At 33.0% G+C, this 19,165-nt stretch overlaps 1 protein-coding gene across 2 annotated transcripts; it reads right to left on the bottom strand.

Moving 5' to 3' along the window:
• Window positions 1–573: 573 nt before the first annotated feature.
• On the bottom strand, window positions 574–15,725 carry LOC111054010. 2 transcript variants are annotated; one of them, XM_039429663.1, is made up of 5 exons: window positions 15,501–15,718; window positions 12,844–12,938; window positions 11,064–11,386; window positions 8,910–9,034; window positions 574–1,165 (listed from the first exon to the last, which is right to left on the bottom strand). In XM_039429663.1, the coding sequence occupies exons 2-5, from the start codon at window positions 12,871–12,873 to the stop codon at window positions 1,017–1,019; spliced, it is 627 nt and encodes a 208-aa protein (XP_039285597.1). In that variant the 5' UTR covers window positions 12,874–12,938; window positions 15,501–15,718; the 3' UTR covers window positions 574–1,016. The 2 variants fall into 2 exon arrangements, 1 of the variants encoding a protein (XP_039285597.1); XR_005571469.1 differs by lacking the exons at window positions 574–1,165; window positions 11,064–11,386 and having other exon boundaries at window positions 8,171–9,034; window positions 15,501–15,725.
• Between the last annotated feature and the right edge of the window lie 3,440 nt (window positions 15,726–19,165).

Here is a 19,165-nt window from a genome sequence, read left to right on the forward strand (position 1 = left end):
ATGTGCAGAATAATAGTTTCTTCGTGTAGATACCTCTCCAGCCGCTTCCAGTAGAATGGGAAATTATCAATTTGAAAAACAACTTCCTCACTTTACCAAAAGCGGCCCAGAGAGCCTTGTTTGTCAGTTATCTTGTTAACAATAAGTTAATACAAAAGTGGTGAGTCTTTTTTCCTATTACATGAATATTAATTTCATTTATTGACTGATGGAAATATCGGTATGGATCGCTAACGATTTTTCATCACTGTATAAAAAATATTATTAGAAGTTCAATTCAAATTTATGTTTAAGTAACTTGAAAGTAAAGCAACTAGGAGACATAATTTTAGGGCCGGCCTCCGAGCTCGAGATTTAGCTTAGTTCTAGACTTTAAACAGCTGGAGTCAGAAAATTGGCTTTCCGAAATGGAGAGTAGTCATGGTTTTTAAGATATTTATTTTCTCATTTCTAAAATATTGGAAACGTTTTTTCTTGACAAAATGAAGCATTCCTAAATAATTAAAATAGCTGAAACTTTACACAATTTAGTCGTTATTTTATTTTGTGTTCAACTTAAGTGTTTTTGGGAAATTTAATTTAAACGTGGACTACGACGAGGCCCCGTTTCGGAAAGCCAGTTTTCTGACTCCAGCTGTTTAAAGTCTAGAACTTAGCTAAATCCCGAGCTCGGAAACCGTCCCTTAAAATATTTTTATGGTAAACTTCATTCGCATTGATCTGGCAAAAACCCATGCATAATTCTGGGTGATTCACAACCGGACAAAGATAATTCAAGAAACATAAATTCGGGTTGACCGTCACCTTTTCAAGTAATTCATCTAGCACTTCAATCTCAAGGGTTTACTATAAAATGAGGATTATTGACATATCGGAGATGTTATCAATTGACTTATTATAGCATGGTAATCCAAGTCTGAGCAGAAGTAATCTATGATGAAGCCTGGTGTATAGACTAGATTTTTTTTAAGATTTCGTCTTGGAGACTTCAGCAGGGAGTATAAGACAAGTCATTCTTATGAATACTCAAATTCCATACAGTACAGAACAGTCAAAGTGTATAAATCACCAATCCATACGGAATAGTCAAGTGAAATAGATGGTGATGTTCTTGGTTGTGTGGTATAATAGCAAGTTCCGTTGAAGCGGCGACAAACCAGTTCAACTGAAACAGGAGAAAAAAGCGAGCAGAAACAACAGCAAAATACCAAGGAATAATAAGCTTTTAATGAAATTTGTTATTACTTCATTACAAGGCATATAAGTGCTGAAATTATTAAATATTGAATATGAAAAATATTCAATATATAAATATTTCTTGTACCGGTGGAGGTTTTATCATAGCCACCTCTAATACAAGGCCCCGGCCTTGCAACGTCGCAGCGTAGGCCTAGAATCTAATACATGATTGGTGAAAAAGATCAGCTGGTATTTTAAAAAATCTTTTTACCAATCATGTATTAGATTCTAGGCCTACACTGCGACGTTGCAATATCGTAGGCCGGGGCCTTGTATTAGAGGTGGCTATGGTTATTTATAAGCCTCTTCAACTCACACCGTACATAAAATTATGTAGCTGAGAATCTCTCTATACGATGACTTAGTTAATTTTCCAAAATATGAAATATATAAAAATGCATGTGGTTCGATAGACATTATACTACTGCTGTGCGAGGTATATCGAGGGGGTGTTTCTTCTCTTCAATAATATTTTCTAAAATTATACTGCTATGAAATCTCTTTTGATTGGTTTAGGAGCTTATAGTGACAAATGCACAGATTATTATCATTATTCAATTGTCACCTAGTTAAGCAACTAGCAACTACGAGCCAGGAACTTCAATGAAAAATATTCATAAAATTCGACTTCAGGCTTATTAAACTAATCAAAACTAATAAATAGAATCATGTCACATTTGAAATTTTCAAACAAAACAAAGTTATTCAGCAATCAATTCAGGTCAAGAAGGCATATTCAATTTTTAATTTCAATACTTGGGAACTTGCTAACTTGCTGCAACTATTGTAGGTTTGGGCCTCGGTCATTCTATGAAACTGAATTTTGAGCTATAAGCTTATAAGAAAACAACAAGAGTTTGGCACTCACCATTTTAACAATTTAAACTTGGACTCTTCAGAAACACTCACATACGATTTAAGAAAACTCACTATACTTGAGCTCACACGCACAAATTATTTCCTGATTCTTCTCTTACTAACTCTATAAAATTTGATTTCCTATTTATATAGATAAAAATTACTGATAACTGAAATTTGTCAATTTGTCCCTCTGAATGGGAAATTGACCCATTCAGAGGACCGAGGCTTGCACACCGTTACACGATGTTTTCCGGTAACGTCTCAATTAGGACTGTGGCCTTTTCACTGAAAATTATTCCCCTTCCACTAGCGTTGAGCGTTTTCAGTGGAAAAGCCAAAGCTGCAAAAAGGTCAACATTCGTAAAATTCCCAAATAAAGAAGCTTTTTCGACATGAAATTGAAATTGTATTTGAAAAATGCACGAAAATTGCTTTAATTTCGACAACTAAGCAACAAGTTAGCAAATTCAATAAAAACATGGTCAATTCTCACACTAAAAACTCAAGGTTCAACATAAGGTAAAAATCAAAGTTCATTCAGTTCAATAACCTGCAAAAGAATATAAGATACACAGAAAAAAATAACTACAATTATATCCACTCAATATCACACTATTACATTTCAAACAATATGAGTATGAAATATTCACAATACAGACAATTAAAACTTACAAAACTACAATATGAGATATCCAAAAACTGTATAAAGATTTCCCTTTTGACACTGCCAACTGAATGAAATTTTGTGAGTTGTGATCACAGTAGGAAAGAAATAATTCTTGTTAGGATGTAGTAAGCTTAATGAGCTCACCCATCATCTCTCGTTCATCACTGCTCATATATTTTCTATGATATGCACAACCATTCTATAGTGAGGTCCACGTTATAATGGCAGTGGAGAAAGATAGCAAAACAACGTTGCCGATCCTCTGTCTTGTCAATGCCTTCTATAGACGGTTGCTAATACAGGTTTATTGATATAATATTTAACTTATTTCTTGTTTGAAATAATCAATTTTATTTTATTAAGCACGAAATTATATTTTCCAATAATTTCATACTGAATTTTAATGATGAAGATGAAATATTTTGTTAATTTATTATTAATTCTACATTGTTAAAAGACGATCTGGCAACAGAGTAAAGCGAGAAAGAGATAGCGCTATTTGCTTTATTGAATGATAGACAAGGATAGCAATACCATTGCTAATCAAACACTGCCATTATAACGTGGACCTCACTATAGGAAGTTGTATGGTCGCTGAAGAGAATGAATTATTATTGTTTGTAAGCAGGATTATACCAGGGTCATCTTTTTTAACCTCCGATCTCATATCATAAGACACAGACGAGCGATAGGGGGGCAACTTTCACAGAGCTCAACAGTTAAATATCATTCCCACCAAACGCCCTGTGATCCATGCGGCCAGAACGTGAATTTTTGTCAAGTTATAGAACCACAAACATGGCCGCCTAACTTGAGTCTGCTGCCAAGTGCTAGTTACGTAGCGTTATTAGTTTTTGCAAGCAAAATGCAAAAGTTCAGCATAAATCTGAAAATTATTTTAATAATGTGTGGTTACCGGAAATCAGATGCATTTGAGTACCAAGTACTAAATGAAGTAACGTGAGTAATCAAAGTATCGTTTCTATTGAATACGTTAAGTAGTGAGGGATAATGACTGCATCAAGTAGATGCTTAATACCAACATAACAATAACACTGAAGAGAGAAAGGAACCGAGGATTAACGTGCCATTCGTAAGATTTGGAGCCAAGCCATATGAGGCGTTTTTCAGACGAGTCGACAGGGCAGGAAGCTCTCAGATTGACTGATTGGGTAGGCGTTCCGGAATCAGCTGATAATTAGCCAATCGGTGAGCTTCCTGCCCTGCCGACTCGTCTGAAAAACGCCTCATGTGGCTTTGCCCTTGGATCGTATGGATATATTGGAATATTACGCTAAGAAAGCGGACCTCAAACATAAATTCGGCAGACATCTCTAAAAACATATGAGTAAATTTGTAAATTCTCATTTGAATAAGCTTGAGATAATATGTCAGCAACAGACTAAAATTTTTAAAAATAGTTTTTTAAACAGACTATGTCTAAACCCCAACAAACCGACACTGTTGGAGTGTGTGACAAGCTCATATGAGCATCATCCGCAATAAAAAAAGCTTTCCCTGAAAAGGTAATCTCTCATTTTTTGAAAGTTCCTTGGCACCTACGTTCTCATGATTTGACTATCCCAGACATATTTTTTGACGTATTGTCGTTTGAAAACAATGAACGAAAATTTCGACAATCAATATAATGTGATGAAAACGTAGCCTCAGAGAACAGTGGAAAACATTTTGTTAACAGGAAGGACGCCGTCTATGCAAAGTTATCAATACGACTTATTTTTCGTTATTCTATATAAATTCCGATTTTATAGGGTTGCGTAGTCGATCTCATTACTGATGTTCAATTGTAAGTCATTAAAGTTTTTCCCATTAATGTAAGTTCAGGTTGAGTAGAACTTTTAAAGTTATTGTTAGAGCTTAGCAATTAATTAGCAATAAAATAATATCACGATAACTCTTTTTTGAAACTCCTTGAAATCATTAAATCAATATATCATGAAATAGACATTATTTTATTACTTTACAACATTTAATTATTTTGATGCCATTTACTTTATTTTTAATATTGTTGTTTAGCCTATGTACAATTACTTCATGGATGAATTTTCTGAATGAATCAGCATCAAAATGAGATTGCAGACTTTCACCTAACAAAAGTTTGTGGGAATAAAAGCATATGAGTGGTCCACAGTTATGTCCATCTTTTTGTAATACATGTGGTGGAGTGAATGGAGGGGTCCACTCTTGAAGATTGTCTCCTAACAATTTACTTAGAACAGTTTGACATTTGTTCAAAAGATATAATTGGGGATTCGACATGTTATCCATGTTGCAATGAAGAGGATCAATGAACAACATTTTTCTCTCAGTGACTTGAACTGCAATGAGAAACCAGTGTTGGTTAATACAACAAGGTAAAAATATTTGGCTGAAAGCTTTATAGTCTATTTGAGGTAATCTATTTATACAGTCATCAACGGAATTGTTGGGTTGCATAATGATGTCAACCTCATATCCTCTTATTAGTAAACTATTATTATTCATATTTGTTATTTGAATACGGAGAAAAGCATCAATAACCGAATCGTATAAATAGCCTCTAGTAAAGTGGTTTTTAGTGAATTTCATAATTTCAATCTCCTCACGTTTCGAGATGTTAAAATCTAAGGACTTGAGTTCAAGATCAGAAACAAAGAAATCGTCTATGACTTTTTTCTGAACTGACGCTGCTTTAAAATCAGTTATGGGATTTGTGAAAGTACTTTTTTTATTTATTGTTCCTTTTTGAGCAATAAGTAATGGTTCTGGTTTCTTTTCAATATATGATTTGTTTTGGGTTGTTCTGAAAATAGTTTGTTGATTCTCTGCATGCAACTCTTGATTTGAGCTCAGCAGTTCACTTTTTGAATTTTTAATAATGCTGATATTAGGTTTCTTTAATATTGACCTACATTTTGATCGGTTTTTCAAAGTTCTGTAAAACCTTGGCTGCGGTACTAACTTCCTATTAGGAGAAAATCGAATCTTCATTGGTGGCATTTGGCATATTGTATCACAACTGATTTCTACATTACATTTTTCAGAAGTAACTTCATCAATCCCTGACTGTTCATTACTAATGAAATCGGAAAACTCATTAAAGCCTAAATCACAATGCAAATCACTAATACTTAAAGAAAACACTCTATGTACATGTACACATAAATTTGAAATGTCGTCACAAGAGCAACTGTAAAGGTGGGAACAAAGGTTTGAACACGACATATTTCCACATTTATAGAAGCAGTGGTCAGGGATGTTGCATTCGTGCGTAAGCTGCGTAACAAAGAACTTCTTACTACCATATTCTTGAACCTCCCAAACCCTATCGGAAATCTTATTAACACTATCAGGTGAAATTTTCATGCCATTCTTGTGACGGTGATCAATCTTAACACGGAAGTCTACGTGTGGCTCACTGAAACGTTGTTGCTGTAGAACAAGCCATCTTTCGTTTTCCATGTCATATAAAATTTCAATTAATTCATGCACTCTCTTATTGGACATACGATTGAGCCTACGTTTCAATTTGCTGTGATATGATTCTAAATACATATTTGTGTCGGTATTACCGTGATAGAAATTGCGATAGCACATGGCCCACTTCTCTTTTTTGGGAGATATTCATCTAAGAAATATTTTTTAAACTTTGAAAGTTGAGGGTTTTCGAATTTATTAAATAACTTCACTAACTCAGCTTTAAAATCGTTCTCGTTTCTCTTATTTATCATTGCCATTAGATTTTTCTCAACCATTTCTCTTAGACTTGGGTCACTGATTTTCTTCACACAATTGGACCTGAGAGCTCTCTTCACGTGCCACTCACATAACAAATGTCTTGTATCCTTAGTGAAAACAGTTTCGACGGCATTCCATATACTTGAGTCATTATCCGCCATTACGGCATTAACTATCAAATTCGGAATCCTCTCTTTGATGCTCTTAAAGAAAATCTCATAAATTTCTTTTCTCAAGTGACTTGTAATTAGTTGACCTACAATAAATCCCTTTTTGAACTCGTCTGGAACAAGTATGTTAACCAAATAGAATCCATACCGGTTAGTATCGTGGGTGGCATCAATACAAACAATTGTTTTTGCCCCTTCTTCCATCTGTCTCAATTGGCGTTCGGTTTGGAATGCATAAATGAACAAGTCATCGCTGTATGGTAATTCATCATATCCTTTGTCACCAATTAAAGTTTTACAATTTTGCGGCTTATATGCTAAAATACACCTTCTTTCGCTGTCACTCATGCCGTCAACATGATTTTTCAAAAAAGTGGCATCATCGCAGTAGCCTCTCTTCTCCTGTAATAAATTGTATTTGTAACGCAATATCTGTCGGTTAGTCATAAATGATTCTTTTTGGATAGCGGCACCAACCATTTCATCATTCATAGTGAATTTCTTTCTTATTTCATTTGGATCAACTCCATCCTTTAATGAACTCTTCACTGCCTTCCTCGTTTCAGGGGACCATCGATGATAAATCAGCGTTTCCGGGCCACATGGATGTGAGTGTTCAGATGAATATGTTGCCTCAACTTTTCCATTCTCATATTCTATCACATTTATTCGAGAATGGCACTGTCCTCTTGGGATTTGACCATATTGTCTTCGACGAACTGTGCTTCTGGGAGTTTGAGCACGGGTGTTGTTAAATATGCAACTGAAATTATGATTTTTCACATTTCCTTTCAATGTTGATGTACCTCGAACTTTTTTGAATTGCGATGACGTTCTCCTACTTTCATTGATCTTCCACTCTTCGAATTCAAACATTGAGTCAAAAACTAATGTAACCTGTCGATTGTCACACACTACACAACATGATTTATGCCGATAGAAAGCACATTCATTATCAAACTGAACATTTGCATAACTGCAATAGGATTTTTCTGTTTTCTTCTGTTCTGCAACATACCTTTTCTTATGATTTGCGAATGAATACAGTGTTTTAAAAACTACTTTGCAATCTTCACAAGTGCGATGGTAGGAAGAACCGTTACAAATTTCTCTATGTCGAATAAACATTTTTTGAAGTTTGTAAGAATTGTTGCACAATTCACAAGTGAAAACGGGGGGTTCATTGGGAGTATGGCAACGTTTCTTATGATTTACAAAAGAGCAACGTGATTTATAAATCTTCTTACATCTATCACATTTTTTAGGGTAGTCTCCACCGTCACCTCCACCATTCAAAAGTTGCTTCAATTGAAGCTGCTGGAAGGCGCAGGATTTATTAGGAGCAAAAGGATAGGCTTCACGAGAAGGAACATAAGGAGGTACTCTTTCAACACCAGCAATTTTTGGTGATGTCTCATCACATCTCTTTCCCTTGCTCTTCATCGTTCCAGCCAAGATCTTTTTCATAGCCATAGAATTCCATTCGTTGGCCTCATTCCAGTCGTATTCAGTATTATCATTCTTCAAAGTTATTCCCCTTCTTTTCTCATAAACAGCATTCAATTTTCTCTGCTTCTTGTCAGATTCCTTCTTCATCACTTTCTTATTGTCAGTCAAATTCCACTTGGACCCAGCTCCCCTTCTTCTACGTCTTCTCTGCTTGGAGGAGCGAGAATGATTGAGGGGCTGAGCGCAGCTGGCATCTGATGAATCATGAACAAGTGATTTATCAGGAATTTGATCTCTTGCAGATTCATTACTGCTCTCATGCGATAAGGAAGGAGAAGAGCTTCGCAGAGTTGAATATATACCTTCATACATGGAATTGATCTGGCTGGAACGATGACGAGACATGGAAATTCGGTGATGTCTTCCTCTGCAAGTAACCAGTTGGTAACCATCAGGATCGATTAATTTGGCAGGAGAAGGAGATGAAAATACAGGTTCAATAGTGACCGGCGGTCTGGGTTTGGTCACTTTGGGTTGGATTCGAGGATGAGAGGATTTCGGTTGAGGTTTTGGTTCCTCAACTGCTTCATGTAGAATGAGCGCATCACGGTATGATGTAGCATCATCATCAATTGTTGATGTAGCAAGAGGGAGTGGAGCGGAGGGCGTGAGACTGGACATTTGTTTCGGACACAAAGGAGGAAAAGCCAATTCATAATTAAAGAGAGATGGAAGGTGAGGTGGACACTCCCTTAATCTACTGCAAACGCTAGAAATAACATTACCTATTAAAGCGATGATCCCTGCTCTTTGTAGGTGGAGCCCGTCTTTGGAAAGGAGACCTGTTTTCACAACATTCAACGAGTCCATGAAAAGTGAGTTGTTGTTGATGACGTGACAGCGTTCGATTCTGTGGCAAACAATAGCATTAAAATTATCAAAAAGACCTATTTGCTGCATTTCCAGTCATGAAAATGATTGCATTTTTGTAATCCTTTAAGAGGTTTAAGAGAGAAAGAGAAAGAAGGGAGAGATATTAGAGTTTTTTATTCATGTAAATTACAATATCTTCTGATTACTTATACTCGGATTTACAATAAATGACAGTATAGCTAATTATTCAACGATTGTTTCAAAATATTTATGTGAATGAAGATTGAATGCAATTTGAATATTGATAATATAATATTGTAATGTAACTACGGTACATAAAAGGGTGATGTTTCAACAAAAAAAGGGAAAAAAGAGTATTATTATTAATTATTCGTTGAATAATTAGCCATACTGTCATAAATTATAAATTAGTGTATAAGACTGAATAAATTGTAACATACATTGATAAATAACTCTAATATAATCTTATCTCTCCCATTCTCTAAATCTATTTTAAATTGTAATTTATAAAACATCAATGAAATAAACAAATTGAGGACAAACAAATCCAATTTATAAATCGAAAAAGTCAATGTAATAGTTTTTATCGTTTCATTGTGGCCTTAGAGACGAATTAAATTCCAATGATTATTTGACAGAGTGTAGATCAGTAGATGCTCAAGAAGGTCTATAAAACCAAGTCAAGATCTATCAAGGTTTCTATAGACCTTGCTCATAGTCAATAGCCTACATAATTAGTTGCTAAAACACACTAATAAACATAATAGGAAACTCGTGATGATGCATTGACTTTTATAACTTATTAAGATCTTATTATTTCTATTTTATTACTCATCAAGATCAAGATAGAATTTATAATGATATGGAATGAGAATGTGATTTCAAGTTTTGAATACTTGATAAGAAAAAAATTAAATTTCATCATAATTTTTTGAGGATACGTTCAGCACGATATAGTTAATTGAATGAAAGTTTTTTCTCAACATGTAAAATTTTGAGAAAGTTTTTAAATGAAAAAAAATCAAGATAACTTAGTTCAAGGTATTTTGAGTATTTTAAACTACTACAAAAATTAATATTTTCAGAAAAAATGTCTTTACTTCAACAAAACCTAGAAGTTTGAATGTGTCCACGAAATTCAATCAATTTATTTATTTCTCACCGAATTTGAAATGATCTGTTTCAAAAATTTAATTTTTAAGCGCTCATGCATCAAACATTGTTATTCAGAAAAAAGTTTTCGTGTGAAACGTTTCTATTTTCATTGCTTGATAGTGTCCAAATCCAAAAAAAGCTTTCAAAAATATTACCAGTAAAAGATTTGTCTAGTCTGTCGCACAGCCGTGACTGCGTGAGGTCATAGAACCATTGGCCTTGTTATAAGTTGTTGATGAGGAAAACAGACGTCACAGATGACAATAGTACAATATAAGTGTGAAACAGTTGACACTTGATCTAATAGTGATAAATTTCTCCTCTTCGATCTCCTCTGAACTGCTCAGTCAAATGACGCGTTATTGTAAGTGTTCACTTACAATAATTATTCAGATATGAAACATTCTTAATAAGAAATTTCACTGTTGATCAACTACATACAGAGTGTTAAGGCTATTTTCCCAATACTTTGTCAACTTTATAGAGGTTCAACTTAATAGCCCGTGCAGGCTATTTGCTGATACTAATTATTACTTTGTAAAATTCATATATCGCTTTAAACGTAGAGCATAATACATCTACTGAAAATAAATTCTCTTCTACAATTAAATACCAATAATAAATTTCGACTTTCTATCGCCAAGGGCTTCCAAGATTGGAGTTGAACTACTAAGTGTGATAATCTGTAAAATTGAATTTTACTCATTGCTTATGCGACGGAAATGCAATGAGATGATCATACACCGGGCAGGATTCAAATCCACAACCATAGACAACAATAGCAGACTCAATGTGTGCTTGTTTCTAGTTAGCTGAAATTATGAGAAATACTTTACAGAAGCATAAAATAATAAATAAAGTACTGCCGACCAAGGAGTCGGAATACATACCTTGAAATAGCAAGTGTGACGAGATAATTGGTCCTTCTCGCTTTCTCATTGAGAAAAACAATGTTCTCAGCAGACATTTTCGACCCCGAAAAGCCACTCACTGCTCGAGGAAGAATTGATGACACGTAGATACTACTATCGGGATTCACACGTCTGATGTCATCGATCAATTTCTCAAAGCGTCCGGCAATAGTGCTAGGTGCATCTCCATCTGACAAATTGTTTGTACCCAAGTGTAAAATGATGTGTTGGTTGTGCTTAACTGCCTCAGGAACACAATCCACATCTTGTATTTTGCGCCCAGATTTCGAGTCCACACCAACCTACAACAAAAGATGAATTTTGTTATTGACAGTCTGTTACGAACAGAAAAGTTGATATACTTTGCATGTGCATACTCCCTTTGTAAGGGTGACCATTTTAAGAGCCATCTTAATCCCATTTATGAGTTTAAAAATCGTTTCCCGGAACCCACCTAGAACTGTAGATCCATCTCTCATAATCATGATAAATAAACAAAGTGTTTCAGATATTGTTGCTGGTGAGATGTTGTGATATCTATCCATAATGAAAACACTAAACATGTTGTCAAAAAACATCTCTAATGTATTTTTAAATAACAAACATGAAAATGAAATTTATTATCCTTTTGCATAGCAAAATTTTTACAATAAAGAATCTCTCTCTTAGAATTAAAGTGGCAGCAATTGTGTATAGGCGCTGCCAGTGTCATGAGTCTTAGTTACATAAATTAAATACTATATAGTTGCTATTTTAAAAACTTAAGCAAAGTATTATACGGCCATTGCGGTACAAGTGTATTTTAATGAGTAAATAATGATAAAACATGATTTAGAAAAACAAAACAAAAGTGTTATTAAGTTTGATAATAATGAAATAATACTCCTATATGATTAAGTATGAACTAAGGTGAAAAATGTAAATAACTATTAAAGAATCAAGAAATTTAGAAATTGACCACGATTTTCCTGAACTAACTAATACCGTGTCGTCCGCATAACAGAAGATTTTTCCATTGAAATCGGCATCACATAGGTCATTCACAAATATTATAAAGATAATAGCTGAAAGTACTGATCCCTGTGGGAGTCCTGAAGTTACATTTGAAAAAGAACTACATGTATCATTAATTTTTGTACATTGAACTCTATCGCTTAGAAAAGATTAAAACCATTGTAGGGCCACGCCCCTTACCCCCGTAGATTCCAACTTATTTAAGAGAAGACCATGCTCAACCGTATCATATGCTTTTCTCACATCTAAAAATAAAGCATTTACAATGAGACCATCATTCACATTGTTATATATAATTCTCATAAAGTCGACTAGGGCACGCTCAGTATTGAAACCTTCACGAACATTTTACTGAACATTAATTGTAAGATTTTCATTCTCAATCTCTTCCACTTATTTTGTGTTTAAATTGTATCTGAAGCCTGATGATTGGGAATCTTAAATCAAACTTTGCATAGATGGGCCGGAGCTCTTGAAATTTCTACAGATGTGGGACTTGTGGCAGTTGATAGAGCTTATCGATGACTATTTTAGGTATAAATTTGATCGTGAAAAACCCTGTTTTTGACAACATTTCGCCATTTTAGCCGCCATCATAAATTGCAGTTGATCGAAATTGTTCGAGTCGGATCCTTATTGTTTAAGGACCTTGTTATAGACTACACTGTATCTTATAATATTCAACGTGACATTTGCCGCTTGCGTTATATGGTAATTTTCAATGAAAAAGAAATTAGACCTTTACCTTCGATCTTGTTATGGGTGAATCGAGCATCTGCACTAGATGCAACGCCAACTCTTTCACGATGGAACTCAGCCGGAATATTCTTGCACTTCATTCTATAAAGAAGAATAATTCAAGTTTAGAAGTTGTTAATCAGTTGGTTTCTACAATTGTTCACTAAAGGCGTAATCCCTTAGCGATGAGTTGTTGGGAATAGCACTTTGGGAAGTAAATTGAAATAAAATGATTTTATATACCGTACACAATTTAACTTAGGCTATGCGTTAAATAATATCAAAATCAAATCATTTATTGTCACACAACATTAAAATGTTACAACAACGTCATTAATAACACAGAAACATCAGTTTAAAAATCTATTACAAAGAAATATTCAACTTTCATTGACCAATACTTTTTTAAATATTTACAGTAACTATTAAAGCTCATTCTTTTGATATTTTCAGACAGAGTTATAAAGTTTTATTGACATGTATTGCCAGTTTTTTTGGGAACTTGTAAACTGGCAATACTCGACTCTTATATTATTCCTATTTCTAGTGTTATGTTGGTGTATACTAGAGTTAACATCATATTGATTTTCAGTTTTCTTCACTGAAATCAAGCATGACAATACATACAAAGATGGCAGAGTTAATAGTCCGAGTTCAATAAATAATGGTTTGCATGGACTACGAGGAGCCTTGTGGCAATTTATTCTCACTGCTTTCTTTTGACATTTAAACAAGATGTCTGTAGTTGAGCCATTTCCGCACAGCTGGATTCCATATAGCAAAAGGCTATGAATAAGGGCAAACTAAACACTCATTAAAACAGACATATCTACAATATTACATAATCTACGTAAAAGGAAGATGCCCTTGTTGATTTTTTTATAAATTAGTTAGCCTATATGACATTTCCAAGTCAGGTTAGTATCAATTCTCACGCCAAGAAACTTAGGCTTAATTGAGTTTATGTCATTAATTTTTCTGTCAAAGCTCAACGTTATATCCTCTGTTTTTGTGGAATTAATGCTCAGATTGTTTGCTGCACACCAATCTTCAATTTTAGAGGTATTATTCAATGTGTTAGAATACAAATGATCCTTATTCTTATTAGCCACTTTCAAACCTAAGTCATCTGCAAACAAATACGAAGCACTATCGTCATTACAAGAATCAATAATATTAGGCAAATCATTAATATAAACAATGAATAACAGTGGACCAAGAATGAAACCTTGTGGCACACCGTATTTGACTATTCCACCTCTATAATACTCACCATTTTTTTAAAACATACTGTATGGTACTCTATTTGTGAGATAGGAATAAATAGGGTCAACAGCCAATTGATTCAACCCATAATAAGATAGTTTATGACATAATATAGTATGAGTAATATAATAAACAACAATTTTGGTGTAGTGCACTATATTTATGGGCTTCTGACAATTAAGTTAGTTAGGTTTGGTATGGGTTGTGTAGGTTTTAAATCCATACAGTACCGTAGGCCTACTGATCAATGTTTATCACAAAAGTCGATGTAGCCTATATTATTATTTTACTCCCACAGGTTGCAGTGTATGAGATTTTCTAGAAGTGACGTGAATTTTAAATTAGTATGAACAAACCAGATGATATTTTAATGATCTTTCCAAGCGATCAATTGATTACTGTAGATTCATACATTTGGAAAAAGGTGTACCGTATTTTATTGCCATTTGAAAAGATATTCATCTGAAAAAGAACTACCTATTTAAATCATGAAGATTTATTGACAGACACCCATATAGGGCACTTTTTTTAGAAATTTCAAGCAATAGGAAGTTTATAATTGAGCAGGATATAGGCCTAGTTTACTAAAGCACAGTTCTAAGTAGAATTTAGTTTATGTTACTCTTTATGCTCAAGTTACCTACTCGTGTAAAAATATTTGTTGTATGGAGTTGACTTGACTTGAATATCATATCAATTGTTTGTTTTATTCTGATTTGTATATTCAGATTAATGATTTAGTGTATAAATTAAAATGGACATACCTAACCAACATAATATTTGGACAATTCAAGAGAGAATTAGGAAATTGAAGAAGTTTTAGGCAATAGCCTGTTTTTTCTCCACCAACTATTGTATTGTTTGCTCTATCCAATAAATGAATAAAAGTTTTAAATAGATTAGCATCCTTGCACTCCAATCCTAACCTACAAATTTGACTAACCTTTCATTTACTTTAAATGGTTTTTGTATATTATTATAAAAAATCACATTATTTCTATTCTTTACTTTTACTACTCTATTGAAATATTTTGTCTTCTGAATAAATGATACATTTTATGGCCAACATTGGAGTCTTTCACCAAATCTCTATGGGTTACGTGATTTCAATAGTTACCTAACTGAAAGCTTCAGTTGTAAATTATAATCCTTGCTGCCCAATTTCTACAAAATTAATTGCTCGCACAATTTAAATAGGCTTAATTGAATCATGCAACATAAAAAATTGAGCTTATTAGATAAACTTTAGCTTTACTGTATTTGTATTATACACTAGCCTACCTTTAAAAAATACATTTAAGAAAGAATAAGTGTAGAAATAAATACATCAAATCTCAACAGACTACATAAACTATAAACATTCTATTATAGAAAATTAAAAAAACAAACTAGTTTTACCTTCAAGAACAGCTCAAGACCGGCTATTACAGAAATATTTGCAAAAAGATAGTTCTATATTGAGATTCACTTTTAAATATTTTAGATAAGAAACTCAATTATCACATTCAAAAAACACTCAACAGTATACTAAATATAATTACATTTTGAACTCATAATAAAGTCTTAACAAAACATAAGACTGGAAGGTGAAGATCAGTAAGTAAAGCTTGTATAATAATAATTTATTCAAATCAAAACAGTACTTCTATAGTAATAATTTAAAAATGGAACAGATACTACATTCTGTAACAGAGTATTAGAACAGTTTATTATCCTCCTTGGAATAGTTAACAGTATGATCGAGATGGCAATGACAAAATCATATGAAAATATAATTGTAAATATTTTGACGGCTGAATAAATTTATTTGAATGGACAAAATAAATTGAAGTTGAATGATTGATTATGCTAAGGATTTTGATATGAAATTTTTACAATGTGACACCAAAGTTCACCTTCGAATCCCGCTACAATTAGGCGCGCTCTAAATACCTTAGCTATTTATAAGGTTTCCAACCATGACATGCACTGCACACGCTAACCGCCAATTATGAACTTCACTTCGAATAAGATTGTTTTAGTATTTCACATTAAAATTAATCATATATTTCACATGCAAATAATGCTTGAGTTTTGATTGTTGAATACGCTCTATTCTTGTCTTATAGCACATTTTTTATCGATACTTAGTGTGGTGGGTACCGTACCTTAATATTCAAATAAAATATCATATCTATAGCCTACTGTGTTGATATTTCTTAAAAATAACTTTGAAAACAAGAAAATGTAAGAACAATGATTCAATCTTTTTAATTTCTATAATAATTATTAACGTTCATGACGATATAGTCATCAAAATAGTGTTTCTATCTACAAAATACTGCATCAGCATAATATTATAAATCCTGCCTGAAGCAAACCAAACTAACTTAACATAAATTTGATGGTTATTACCTATACTGTAGGCTTGAGCTATATTATTGGCAATGATCATTCACACGCCTTTTTTAACACCATCAGAGATTTTTATGAAAATTTCTATAAAATGCTACTGTATGAATAGTGTTAGGTTTGCCACATATTTTGTGACAGCACGCAATAATATTCTGTGTTTTTTTGAAACACGCTTGATTAAATTGAAATAATGGAGTAAAAAAAAATGAAATTTTCTTTGAACGCTGCTTAGTGTTCATGGGACTGCTTAATTAAATACCAATAAGTTCTTCAGATTTTTATTTGAATCCTTGTATGATTCAAATAATCTTGATTATTGTAACATTTATACAGTTCACAATTTTATGCGTATTCATTTGTTTCTATTTTAATCAATTATTTTTGTTTTTCTTTATTGAATATCCATTATTTTTTCACTCGTTGAATATATCACAAATGTAAACTTTAAAGTATAAATACCGTATTTTTAAAACTCATTGATATAGCTGAGTTTAATTCCCCCACCACAATAACCCTCAAATTTTGAGAGTCTACTGTTTGAACATAATTTAGTTTGATGATGCAGCACACAACGAAACGGTCGTCACTAACATGAGTTTTAAAAAGATTTCTTCTTTAAAGTTTACATAAAGCCTTATCTACTCCAAGTGCGCAATGCAAAATGTTTTGTGAAAACGACATTATAAACAATCAAGTACAGCAGTACCTACGAAGGCTAGTCAATATGCAAGGTTCATTGTGATAGACTCTTCATATCTTTGTCAATAAAAGTAATGGGGTTTGTGAAACTCAATTATTATTATAGATTAGAGTTTTTATTTAAATCATCAGTAAATTCTATACCTACAAAGAGTTATTGTAAAATTCTATAATAAAAGTTATTGAATGTCAAAATTTGAGGTTCGATTTTTATTTATATAGATTATGGGTAACTGTAAATAAAACAGCTCAGTTATTGAATAACTAAATGTTATTGCAAATGCTCTCTATAACAACATCAATAAACGTAATTTATATTCATTTAGAAATGAAACTCACCTTATCAATGATTACATTAGTAAGTATATATTGTTTATTCAAAACCAAATATAGAAGCTCATTTCATAAAATGAAATTATAGTAAGTTACCCTTTCTATGAAAAATAAAAAATAATAGATTAATTACAACCAGTGCATTGCTCAATGATAATGTAAATAAAGTGCAAAATAGTCTATTCTTTTTTCATGAGGTGAGTCAAGAGATGATTTTTAAAGTGGTTCATAATCTTAAAGTTTCGAAGAGTGAAGATTTCTATGGTCTATCAAGCTGTCTTCTCAAAACTATTGCTCACTCTGTAGTGCCAGTACTGACCATTTGTATAAACAGGTGTATTACACAGAGTGTTTTCCCCGATGTATTAAAAGTCTCCAAAGTTGTTCCCGTTCATAAGAAGGGCTCAAAAGAGGAACCTTCCAGTTATAGACCCATCCAAATAGTACCTGTCTTCTCCAAGGTTCTAGAGATTGTCATGTATATACAGGTGTATGAATAGCTTAGAAAACGCAGAAAATAGTTATTTGTGCAACTAGTGCGCAAAGTGACAGTTTGCTGCACCGAAAGAAACTTTTACGCACGAGCCATAGGCGAGGGCGGAATGGTTTCTTGAGTGCAGCAGAGGAACTTTGCGCACGTGTTTCACATTAAATTTTCCTACAGTTACCATCGAATATGAAAAGTGGTTAATTATGGGTAAAATGATGGCTGAAATCCATCAAATGTTTGTCTGTATAATTTTGTTATTAATAACAACTTTAATTTATTTTAAACCTGATAATCCAATTGAAAATCAATAATCGATCATTCATTCAAATTAAAAATTGAATTAATCCAATGAATTTGAAAATTTGAATAATTTTGTGTCAATCTTAATTTAATATTTTTCAACCAATCAATTTATGAATGAAAAAAAATTTATTTGAAATAATGAATAATTAATAATATACAAAATGTATAATTTAATGGGTTCTCATTTTTATTTATTTGAAAATCAGAAAAAAATACATAGAACAAGTCCGCATTCAAAATACACGCCAACAATGTCTACAGCTGATTGGGATAGCTGCAAGATAATACGCTAAGTATTAAGAGTACCTACGCAAAGTAATACTTTGCGCTCTAGAGCGGAAAAGTGGTTCTTTGCGGCCTGCAATCAGTGCAGAAAAGGTCACTTTCCAAGGTACCTGTAGGAAAATGCATATTTTAGGCGTAAGTTGATTTTTCTTGTTAAATCTCGATGGCAATAAAATATAATTTGCCCCACCCGAAATCAAATCCTGGCTACGTGCCAGACTGATCAAAGCTAGTATAAGATAATTATCCAATGAAGTACATAATACCTTTTAATTTTTTTTTTCAAAACATATGAAAAATTGCGAAAGTAACAGTAAATTGTTAATTTACATAAACACATTATTATTCATGACAGAACACATGTTTCGTAATGTGCAAAATTATACAATGAGAGTGGTATATTATACTATGGTAATGATAAAACGTTGTGTATGGTGTCAAACTATATGATTACATGTTCACTGTCTTTGCAGAATGAGATACAACACACACGATGAACTGTCTTTGCGGCCTTTGTGATATATTTTGGTGCCTGAAATGAAAAAAAAACAACATTATT

This window comes from Nilaparvata lugens, chromosome 5, assembly GCF_014356525.2.
Source record: "Nilaparvata lugens isolate BPH chromosome 5, ASM1435652v1, whole genome shotgun sequence".
Lineage (NCBI taxonomy): Eukaryota > Metazoa > Arthropoda > Insecta > Hemiptera > Delphacidae > Nilaparvata > Nilaparvata lugens.

What these genes read in the sequence shown, in the direction of transcription:
- LOC111054010 (XM_039429663.1), bottom strand. Translation starts at nt 12,873, where the DNA reads ATGCTCGATTCACCCATAACAAGATCGAAG. An exon ending in GTCACACTTGCTATTTCAAG is followed by an intron (nt 9,035 to 11,063) that starts GTATGTATTCCG and finishes TGTTTGCCACAG; the next exon opens with AATCGAACGCTGTCACGTCA. An exon ending in AGGGATCATCGCTTTAATAG is followed by an intron (nt 1,166 to 8,909) that starts GTAATGTTATTT and finishes CTCCTGTTTCAG; the next exon opens with TTGAACTGGTTTGTCGCCGC.